At 35.4% G+C, this 12,124-nt stretch overlaps 1 protein-coding gene across 3 annotated transcripts; it reads left to right on the plus strand.

The window, feature by feature from the left end:
* The first annotated feature begins 130 nt into the window (after positions 1 to 130).
* On the plus strand, positions 131 to 8,161 carry LOC110723702. Of its 3 annotated transcripts, none has more exons than XM_021903049.1 (8): positions 131 to 251; positions 439 to 567; positions 1,891 to 1,943; positions 2,038 to 2,083; positions 3,685 to 3,762; positions 4,128 to 4,250; positions 6,142 to 6,209; positions 7,418 to 8,161. In XM_021903049.1, the coding sequence occupies exons 2-8, from the start codon at positions 460 to 462 to the stop codon at positions 7,503 to 7,505; spliced, it is 564 nt and encodes a 187-aa protein (XP_021758741.1). In that variant the 5' UTR covers positions 131 to 251; positions 439 to 459; the 3' UTR covers positions 7,506 to 8,161. The 3 variants fall into 3 exon arrangements, with proteins under 3 accessions (XP_021758741.1, XP_021758743.1, XP_021758742.1); XM_021903050.1 differs by having other exon boundaries at positions 137 to 251; positions 474 to 567; XM_021903051.1 differs by lacking the exons at positions 1,891 to 1,943; positions 2,038 to 2,083.
* The last annotated feature ends 3,963 nt before the right edge of the window (positions 8,162 to 12,124 follow it).

A 12,124-nucleotide genomic window follows, 5' to 3' on the forward strand; every position in this document is an offset into this window, starting at 1 on the left:
ACCTTGAAAAAAAAATTCACAAATAATATTCCATGCGTTTTTAAATACTTGCTTTACTTTTCTATTTCGACAAATTTTTTTTTTATTTTTTATTTATTTATTTTTTTGGTATTTTGAATTAAATAAATAAATAATTTAAATTCTATTCAGTACAGCGGGAGGAGGAAATTCTTTAGAATCCCTTCCGTAGAAGCGCGTATACATTGAACTGGCTTCCCAGCTTTCTCTCCTCCATTGTTGAAGCTTCTGAGGTAAGATGTTCTTTTTTTAAAAAAAATAAAATAATCATGATTTAACTATTAGTAATTTAGGGTTCTTCTAAAATAAATTGATAAACTGTTGATAAATGGTAATCGAATCAATTTTGCAAGAAGATTTACATTTGATTTTCGAGTCTAATTTGATAATTAAATCAAAATTGGTTGCTATTTGTTGCAGGATTGTGTTTATAATCCTTTAATGTTTGTTCGCAGTCCTAATTTGCATCCTTCTGATGTTCATATGTCATCTGTTCCAATCCCTGCTACTGCTAAAGGCGTTACCTTGAACAATATTGCTCAATCAAAGGTTTAATCTGTTCCTTTTTATGTATTTCTTTGTTGGATTTTCTTAATTGCTAAGATATAGGGTATGTTTAGTGAAGTATTGAATCAATGTTGCTGCTTTTTTACTTAGTATTTTAGATTTTATGAAGTCATCACTTTTGATTTAGGTGGGATTTGTGTCTTACCTGGCTAAAGTTTGTGGGTGTTACATAATTAAGTTGTCTCGTTCGCCCCGTTGAGATTGTGATTTAATGATCTTGAACGGGTCGGTTTAGTTGCAAAAGTAGTACATCTAGGTTCCCTTCCATGTGGTATTTGTACAAATATTTGCATGAAATTTTGAAGGTTGTTGTAAGGGATTTGAAAAAGATAATTAGATTCTAGGAAAATTCTAACACTCTCAAAATGACTTGTAAGATTATGGAACATTTTTCGGGTATTAGAGCAAAATGAAGGAGTTTCAATAGGTTCTTTTATGCTCTTTCAGTCCCAATCTAATTATCAGACTTTCCATTTACACCCAATCTAATTTCTTTGTCCCATTTCCTCTAATTTATGGACTTACCAGTAATTTATTACTTCTCTCTTGCGATTACCTAAAGTTAGGGTCTCAAAATCCCTCTCATTCAATTATAAAATCCCTCCACTCATTCAATTATATATACATATATACATATATACATATATATATATATATATATATATATACATATATATATATATATACATACATATATATATATATATATATATACATACATATATATATATATATACATATATATATATATATATATATATATATATATACATATATATATATATATCTATTAAATTAGGATGGAGGGAGTACAATGCTATGTTCAAAATTAGTAGGCCCAAGTATAGAAGTGTAGGTTGAGTTATTACTAAGTAAAGCTACATTGCAACTGCTCATCAATAGTCTCAGGTTGTGCTTGAGATAAGACTTGAAAGTAACAAACTATGCATTGCTTATTGAGGACTGACCAAAACTTTTTAATTTGTTCTTTTTTTCTCCATCTTATTTTTCATATCATGGGACAATTTTGTCTTGGTTGCTTATGATAAAGTTGCTTTGAAAATTTCCATACTCAGGGCCTCGGCGTTTCTGCCAACCGAGAGGTGGTTATTTGGTCGTTTATGGTAGATGTGCCTTGCAGAATTACATACTTGTGCTCTTTTGTTACTTGGTATTCTATGATTAACGTGCTTTGCATTATTGCATTTGAATGCTTCTATTTAACTCGTAGTTTTTTTTTAACTTTCTTTCTTTTTTTCTTTTTTTCTTTTTTTTTTAATTCTTATCGAAAGCTTCTTTGTTCAGGCTGGTTCATTTTCCTTCTCTGCTCCTCATAATGATGCTCCTAAAGATCCTATGTGAGAATCTCTTCTGGCCTAGCTCTTTGCTCGTGTGAGCTTTAGTTTTAAGGTTGTAGACCGGTAGCCATGATTAATGCTTTGACTTATGCAGAGACAAAGACAAAGATGATACTTTGGTCACTCTTAGAGATCGAAAGGTTGGGTATATTTTTCTTTTTATGAATGATGTGTATGTGATAATCAGCCCCAGAACAATAAAGAATTGTTTTGACTCTTCATGTGGGAATAAGTTAGTTATTTTCAGTTAATGCAGGTTGGGGAAGGTGTTTAGGTTTTTGTTTTATTATACTACGTATGTTTCTTGTGTTTGACTTATCCACTTGGCATTTTAGCTTATGCAGTTAGGTGTTTGAGTCTATACATTAAGATTAAAAGATGCTTATCAGTTTGCATAGTCTTTTGCAACTAGGAATAGTTATTATTACTTTATTAGTCCTATTATATTTAGGATTATATTTCTGCATTAAGGACACGTGTGAGGGACTTAACAAGATTGTACGGACTAGTGTTGGGAAGACAGAAGACAAAAGAGTTCGCTATTACAATTGGAGTACATCAAGGTTCTACACTTAGCCTTTTTCTTTTTTCCATAGTCATGGACAAATTGACGAGTTCAATTCACAGATGATATACCATGGTGCATGATGTTTGCCGATGATATTGTGTTGATTGATAAGATGAATGAAGGAGTAGGAAGTAAGTTGGAATTGTGGAGACGAACTTTGGAACCTAAGGCTTAAGGCTAGTAGAAGTAAGATGGTATATTTGAAATGTAAAGTTTAGCTGAGTTAGAATTAGGGAGCTAGGGGCAAATTTACCTTAGGTGGGAGGATTGTTCAAGGTTTTGATTTCTTTGATTTATTAATCAAAGCAAGTTGGTTGAAGTGGAAGAGTGATACAAGGTTTTTATGTGATTTCGGCATATCAGATTGAACTCATTGAAGGGTAAATTCACCGTATGACAATCATGCTTGCATTGTATAATGTACGGAAAGTTGGGGTGTGAAGCATTGTCACTTTCATAGGATGAATGTGGGACATGTGGAAGAGATTTGTATGTTGTGTTGGATGTGTGGCCATACAAGAAAAGATTTATTGAGAAACGAGATGATTAGGAAGAAGGTACAAGTTACATCTATTGAGAACAAGATGAGGGAGAACCGTCTAAAGTGGTTTGGCCATGTAAGATGGAGATCAAGCGAGGTTCCAATAAGGAGTCTTGAAGAGTGGCAAATGATGGGATCGTGAGGGGTTGAGGAAGACTTGAGAAAACTTGGAAGGGGGTGGTTTATACTGATATGAATTTTTTGGGAATTGAGGGCAATATGACATTGTGTGGGGTGGAGTAGAGGGAGAAAATGCATGTCGAGAGCATGTCATGACTTAATGTGTGTACTCATGTAATTTATATTATATACTTATTTAATTTTGTGCCTAAACTTGTGTTTTTCAAACTATTTATTTCCTTTGTTAAGGCTCTTTCAAATATATTATATGTATTTCCTCTCTTTTTTTATATCCTGCTAGCACTCTTTTAGAAATTTTCTCAAATTTTGTTGTTATTGCTGTACAAATGGGGGTCATGGGGATAATTGTCTTGATGTCGCAGCCTCTACTTTCTAATTTCCTGAAAATCTTGGTCTGGACATTTTCCTGTGCAATTATAACTTGAAACCGAATCATTTTTTTATCTTCCATCAAATTTCTATACTAAGTCTGTTTTGGCTACTTTTTGCAGGTCAGGATTTCAGATGAGGCTTCATTATATGCGCTCTGTCGATCTTGGTTGAGAAATGGATACGTAAAAGATAATCAAGTACGCAAACGTTGGTCATATTACTCATTTATACTGTTCTTATTATTGAGTGATGAGTGTATAATGAGTTTGATCTGTGGACCTTTTTTAATCTATGCAGAGCATATGCAACTGATTCCCATTTATCTATATATCTCTAAGCAATTGTTTGTTTGACCAAAACCATATTTTAGTCCTGGAGATTAAATTGGGGGAGGTTGTTATTAGGATATGCCAAATAGCTAGTAGTTATAATCTCTATCAATCCTTGGCTGTGGAGTATTTTGTTGGATTTTGAAGTACTGAAGATTTTGTATGCTGTTTTCTTGTTTATAGTTCATCTATATTTTCCATCTCCATTTACTAAATTGTTTTAATACTTGCAGCCACAATATGGTGATGTTTCAATGTCTCTTCCGAAGCCCTTGCCTGTGCCTCTGCGTCTGTATGAATCTTCCTCGCCTAAGAGAAAGGATAGAGATGATGAATATGAATCAGAAGTTGATGAGGTTGGTTCTTCTTGGACTATCATATTATAACTATACTGCATATCTGTTATCTTAAATATTATCATAAAGTTTGAACCTGCATAGGGGTATTCTTGCATTCTATCTTCCAATACCTGTCATATTGATATTTTATTTTACAGTTTTCTTTTGTGCAAGATAGTAACTACTTTATGATTGTGGAAGATTGAAGATGGTTTAACTTAATAATTCATTATATGTTGGTAAGTGCAATTCAGTTAGCAAGCTAATCAGTAGCTATTTTTGGATGCCTTTAGAGCATTCATGACGAGTTTTGGATGTTGTTGAAGAATTAATCATATTATTTGGATATTGTATGAGTATCCATGATAGATCTTGAATAACATTAGATTACTCAAAATAATTTAGTATTGTAGTGTGTAGAATTAATTCATTTCTGTTTTTGACATGACTGTAGCATTCTTTTATATTCAATAGAATTGGAATATTCTAGTAGGCACCTTGAGTTTTAATGCTGAGATAATTCAGAGAACTTGGAAATAACTATGGGGTGACCATCCATTTATAGCTAGTGTTAGTAGTGTGGAGGTGTGAATAAAGGGGAAAAGAAAGAGAGAGAATTGAAAATGGTGGAACTGGTGACTTTTAAATTTGGGGTTTGAGGGAATTCTCTAGCTCTGTTAATCGGATGGTAAGCAACGGTGAAAGCTTCCATGTGAAGGAACAGGAGACGAGGTGAGTCAATCAGTCAATGTATTAAGTGGAGTTGCAACATAAAGGAAAGTGGGGAGTAAGGAGGCTTTATATGTCTTGGATATAGGGGTTAAATATGATCAGAAGAAATTTGGTTTAAGTAAATCAACCTACTTACTATAGACTTCCAATTCAGTTAACGTGTGGAAGACATAAGCAGAATGACCATTTGGGGAATGCAGATTGGTGTTGTTAGGAATCCTGTTATTGCCTTGCCCATGAAGTTGGAAGGATTTAATGAATAATAGGAGTTGGTTTAGAGCTGATCATATGTCGGATTGGGCCAAAGTTGGGTCAAATATGCGTGTTTCTCAGGCCAAGTTGGTCTATTAGGCCAACAAATTGGACTGGTTGTATTAATATAAAGAGGACAGTTAAAAGGGAGAATTATCTGATATATTCAGTAATTCTTTCTTTCGTCCTTGTAGATCAATTAGCTACTTTGAGGCCTTGGTTGTATTAAGTCCCTGGTTATTTACTTGCATCAATAATACAACAATCTGTCGATTTCCTTACATTTTCTATTTTATTGAATGTTATTCCTATTCTATGACAATTGCACTTAATTAAAGGGGAATAGGAGAGGATCTATGTCGATGATCACTAGAGGTAAAATCTTTGTTCATACAACTGACCCCATTGTATTGAAATTAAGCTTTGGTATTGTTGTTGTATTAAAATTGCTTGATGGTTCCCTCTTTTCTGTCTGGAGTTGTTGATTACTTTCTCTGTGCTCTGTTGGCCGACTGGTGTCTACTAGCTGTGTAGGACCTAAGTAGCTGACTTAACTCTGTGATGTGAATCTTTTGGGCATTGGGCTGTGTCTAGTCCATTATTATGCAAAAAAACAATTATTTTGGTTTGAGGATGGGTCTCGTTGGAGCTACTCTTTTTTGATTGGGAATTGAATAAAAGACAAGTGGATTTGGCCAGGCTACTCAACCTGTAGTGGTTTTGTGTATTTTTTTTAATTATAATATGAGGGGAGGGGCTTCTATGTTTAGAGCCTGTTTATCGTCTTTCCTTAGTTTCTTTTCTTTATTTATTTTTCTAAAAAAACTTTCTTAATTATATTATTAAAAACAAAGTGGATAAGAAGATTCTCATGGTGTGACATTTTTCAATTGTGTTCATCCCACTTCCCTCTTTCTGCATGCAGGTTGAGATTCCATGTGCTGAAGTGCTGCTAACCAGGCATATTAAGCGAGCTAAAAGAATTCGAGCTAGGTATATCCGAATATCCCTCGTGATTCTGTGTGGCTTAAATGGTTTATTTATTAGCCATGATTGAAAACTCAAGTTGACTTTCTGCATCAAATGCCATCTCTGAATCACATGCGTTCTCGATTTGTAGATTATTGCAACACTTAATGTTATTGGACGTCTTAAAATAATTGCATCACTGAAACATTCTGAAATCTTAGATACCTGTTTCTAAATTATCCCTTTCATAAACCAAAAGATAAAAACAACCCGACCACCTCAACAGACATAATTAAAATCCAAATAACTAGAATAACCCCACTACCCCAGCCAACTTAATAATTAATGTGACAACACCAACCACCGCCCTGTTGTACCTGCCAACCACCCCCACTTTCCACCCCCCTCCAACCTCATCACAGCTTCATGACTACATGTACCAGCCAGGCAGCCACGACCATCTTCCTGCCTACCATCGCCACCACTTAAAACATTGGTCACCACCGCCTCACAATGTAACTCAACATCAAAATCCTAGTCACCTATCTGCCGCAAACCACAGCCAACTCCTTTTGGAATGCACAACCTCTCAACCAGACAATCACCACGTTGAAGCCTTATCAACAATTAAAAACCACAACTGCAACCATGAAGAGATTCTAGATAGCTTCACTGTTTTAAAAAGTATTTTTAACTCCCGTTTATACGTAGTAATTTTTTTTGAACTGATTTTTACATCATAATTATAACAATTTGGTCTTCCTTCTAGATAGGCTTGATTATAACTTTCATTCCCCTAAGGTATAATAGAAATTTGAACAGTTTTTTCAGCTATGTGACCTAATTAATGAGAAACTTTATTTTTATTTTATTTTTTGTGGTTTTTTAATTCATTTTATTTTTAAAGAAAAAAATGGTAAGGAGAAGGCCTATCGTAGGAGGGGGAATTTTAGGAAAAGTGACCTCCGAGAACGAGCTTGGTGAGATTCGACGAAAAACCACTCTAGCCCTCCTATCTCAATAAAAAAACTTCTAGTGGAATGTGAAAAAATGATAATTAAATTTTAATCTCCTCTATACCGTAGAAAAATCTCCTCTCTGTTTTGTTTGCTTTTGTGGGTATACATCAAGCTAATGTGGTTGGAGTTTCCAGTTGTCAGTGCTTCAATGTATTAGGTGATATCCCGGTAAAATATGGATTAACTTTGTCAAACTTTTGCACCTCTTTGCAGATTTAGAGAAGAAAGATCGCAACGAATTGACAGATACAAAAGTAGGCTTGCTCTTCTTCTTCCTCCTAACAGAAATATGCAGGAATGATACAATCAATGGTCCATGATTCAATTCAATGCTATACCAGGTCTGCTGTTATCATGCATTATCTATTGGCAAATGAAATCTGCCCTTTTGAGTGTATTTGATGAAGCAGAGAACCTAAAGCCATTCATCTATCCTTTAAATTTTTACTTGCTTGTTAATTTCCTGAAGGACTTATTTCACACCTGAAACAGTTACTTAGGAAATTTCCAATCAGTCATTGATCTGGCAGTTGATAGGAGTATCACTTATTAAGCGATTTTCTAGCAGTCGGATTGTATTATGAGAATGCTGTATTTTTCATCTTCAGTAATTTTGTACAGAGGTAGGAGCATTAGAGGCTGGGAATTTCTCCCATAATTATCGTTCTAATTCATCTTGTAAATTTAAGTTAGCATAAATATTCCTTCAATCCTAGCTACTCCAAGTGCCATATATACTTTTTTTTTTTTTTTTTTTTTTGAGGAAAAGTGCCATATATACTTCGACCACTTACCATGGGATATAGTCATATAGCTTTAGGTGATATGATAGAAAGATGCCATGGGAGGAAAAGATGAAGGAAATCTTGTTTTCCCTCGAAAAAGTGTTCTTGATTTTTAAGAGAAAGAAATGAGATTATAATGCAATTATGAAATTTAGGAAAGATTTGCACTCTATTTGTTCTGAATATGTTTTTTTTTTCTCATACAATGTTAAATTCTTCATATACTACCTCCAATTTTTTTTAGTTGCAACTTTGGGGTATTATTTGTGAGATATAAAATATTCCAAAGTTGCAACTAAAATAAATCGGAGGTAGTTATATATAATCTTTCTTTTATGAAGACTTTATCTTTGCAAGCGCACAAACATGGATTTGTCTTGAATTTAGGAGTACGATTTTGTGTTTATGGGTTAGGCTTAGAAAATAAAGACTAAAAAAAAAAGCCCTCCATGAGCCACGTTAGCACAACTGCACAAGGTTATGAGTTGAAGTAGAGACGTGATTGTATTAATGAATATTTTTCAATATTCTTTAGTGTATTATTTTGGAGGGTTAGAGGTTTGCATCTATGAAGGAATGTGAGGCATTGTTTGGTTCACAATTCACATAGGAATAAAAGTTTCAAAAGCATTTGTATTTTATTAGATGGAGGAATCTACAGAGGAATATGCATTTGTTGTTCATTGAAATTAAATCCCATATCAAATTTCTTGAGAAATGGCTTAATTTGTTTGGATGTTATGAAGGCATTTGCAAATCTTCAGAATTGGAGGGCTTGGTAATCAAATTCTTATGTTTTATGGAAATTGAAAATATATCTTTATATACTATATTAATTATTAAGGGTCTGTTCTAATTTACTGAACTGAAGAAGAAAATTAGAAGCTGAACTAATTGGAGCTCAACTAGACTGAACTGAAATTAAGCTTAAAAAAAATAGGCCCTAAGTGGAATCTTTATAAGGGCTTGATAATCAAATTCTCATTTATTTCCATCGGTACACCCGTCAAAATAACCCCTAAAACCTTAACCGAACAATTACTATCACAAAATAGTAAAGACACGCAAATCAAGACATTTTTTGACACGTATATGAGACATTTGCGTTATTTTTTTTAAGCTAATTTGAGGTTAATTTGGATCATTATAAACTAACATGACTCTCAAAACTTTAACCGAATAATTTTCGACACACAAATCGAGACATTAGATGTTTAAAAGGGGTATTATAGTCTTTTCCTTAATTATTTTAACTTAGTGAAATATTTTTTAACGGTGTTGTCACGGTTGGGAAAAAGACCAAACCATAAGTGTACCGATGGGAAGGCAAAAATTTAGGAGTGTATCAATGGGAAAAGTCAAAACAACAGGTGTACCAATGAGAATTTCCCTTTATTTATTATTAGGAAAAATAAACATTAATAATCCAAAATATGAGTAATTTATTTCTAATAATCCCAAGTAAGGTTTATTTTTTAATAATCCTAATTTTTATGTCAGTTTGCCACTAGCAGTCCCAATCGGTAATCAATCTAATATAACATGTTGCTTTGACACGTGGTATCACGTGAGTGGTTAAAAAAATATTAATAAATAAAAATTAAAAAGCTAAAAAATTAAAATAAAAAAAAACCTCTCCTCCATACTAGCCACCCCCATCCCCTTAGCTCAGCCGGAATCCGCTGCTTCCTCCCTGGAAACCTCCCCTTTCCCCTTCCACTCCACCAAAATAACCACCTTCCCCAGCCCTACCCCCGAAACTGCCCCCATTCCTTCCCCCATCCTTGAAATTGCCATAAACTAACCTCCAATTATCTGCAAAATCACCACCCTCTCACCTGCTTGCCCACTCGTGAAACCACCCCAACCTCCCTCCTTTTCTGCCTAGCTCCTCTCGCTAAACCACCCCAACCTCCCTCCTTATCTTCTTTACCCCTTAGACTTGCTAGCAAAACTCCCCAACCAAGGTTTTTTTTTTTTTTATTTTAGGCGAGGGAGGGAAAAGAGGGGTGGTTATTCACTTGTAGAATAAACGTAGTGGGAAGCCCCAAATGGCAAGCGGTTTTAAAAATCCGCTTTTCATTAACCCGATTTTTTTTAAAAAAAACCTGAAATAAGCAAATGGCAAGCGGTTTTGGTGAACCGCTTGCCATTTGTTAGAGAAACCCTAAAAAATAAAAGGTCCATCTATATATTCTCTCTCCTCCCCTTACCCCTCAATTCTCACGCTCTCTCTCCTCCCCTCCCTCCATTCACGACATTCACTCTCTCTCTCCTCCCCTCCCTCCATTACCTCTCAATCTCACGACCCTCACTCTCTCTCCCCTCCCCTTACCCCTCATTTTTCTTACGCTCTCTCTCCTCCCCTCCCTCCATTTTCTCTCTCCTCTCATTTCTCAAGCGAACCCTTGAAGCACAAAGACCGACGTACCTTTGAAGCACGACGACCAACTTTTCTCAGGCCTTACCACGACGACCGACGAGTACCCTTGAAGTCCGGTGCATGTGGGTTTTTGATTTTTTTAGGTCAAATTCGACCATAAAAACTCTAAATGTAGAGTTTTCATGGTCGAATTTGACCCTTAAAACCCAAATTTTAAGCCAAATTCGAGGTTTTGGTGGAATTCATGTATGTTCCCTTTTTTATTTTTATTTTTTAAGTTTTTTTTTTTAATTTTATGGTGATTTGGTGGTTAAATTGGTTTTTTTCAGGCCGCCGATTTGGTTTTGGTGGGGGTCGTGGACTCGTGGTGGACGAAGTGGGCTGGGATCTGGTGGATGGTGGTGGTGCTGGGGCGTGGTGCACGTGGATCTTGGTGGTGGTGGTGCGCGTGGATGGTGGTGGTGGTGGTGCACGTGGACGGTGGTGGTGCTGGTGGTGGATAAAGAGCTTTCTCTTTTATTTTATTTTTTTAGACAACTTATATTAATTTAATTAGTTGTATTAATTTATATATATGTGTGTGTGTGTGTGAGTGAAAATGTAATACTTACATCAATTAATTAAGGATAATTTGCCAATTACTACCGCAAGTTAATACTACTTTGTAAATTACTACCGCAAATTAAAAAAGTTGTGAATTACTACCGCAAAATTTTTTAAGATGATGCGATTACTACCAAACCCCCATTAAACCCAACTATGACGTCATTATATCCCTTTAACTCGTGTTTAACAATGGTTAAGGGCTTTAACCAGCCCCCCCCCCCCCAAAAAAAAAGAAAATGGTTTAGGGATATAATGACGTCATGGTTAAGGGCTTTAACCATGGATTAAAGTGATATAATGACGTTATAGTTGGGTTTAATGGAGGTTTGGTAGTAATTGCACATCTTAAAATTTTTTGCAGTAGTAATTCACAACTATTTTAATTTGCGATAGTAATTTACAAAGTAGTATTAACTTGCGGTAGTAATTGGCAAATTTTCCATTAATTAATTAAAAATATTGTTATTTTTATATTTGTTTTGTTTGTGTATCAATTTCAGTTGAAAAAAAAATTATTTTTTATAGCTCTAATGGGCAGCGGTTTGGCGTCAAAACGCTGCCCTTACTTTCTCTTCAAATGGCAAGCGGTTTTGAACCGCTTGTCATTTAAATGGACAATGGCAAGCCCCCCAAGAGCGAGCGGTTTAAAACCGCTTGCCATTGGGGGGTTTGAACAGCTTCTCTTTACATTTATTCTACTAGTGATTTGAGGTCGAATTGCTGCGACTAAGCGGCGAGTAATTAGGGGTTGGTGGGGGTGGATCGTGGTTGGTGCTTTTGGGGGTTGGGAGGGCTGTCGCTAGCGGTGTGAGTCTGCGGGAGGATCAATTATTGTATCGGTGGCTGGTGGTTTTGGGGGTATGGAGATGTGTCGGTTGGTGGTATTGGGGTGGCTGGTTTTTGGGGGTTGGCCTAGGGTTTCACGGTGGGTGAAGGGATGAGGGGTTGGTTGGGATGGTTTTTGTTATTGTGAATTGCTAAACACCGCCAACATTCGGTGTGAATGGACAATCGTACTGTAGGGAATATTTCAAGCGTTACCCCTAGCTTGAACCCCACTGTGATCATACACTTAAGTATGGTGGCGTCCAAAAGGAAAGAAGATAGAGCAAAAGAGTCGCCAACAAGTTTTTTAGGAACTTGTAA

This window comes from Chenopodium quinoa, unplaced genomic scaffold (genome assembly GCF_001683475.1).
Source record: "Chenopodium quinoa cultivar QQ74 unplaced genomic scaffold, ASM168347v1, whole genome shotgun sequence".
Lineage (NCBI taxonomy): Eukaryota > Viridiplantae > Streptophyta > Magnoliopsida > Caryophyllales > Amaranthaceae > Chenopodium > Chenopodium quinoa.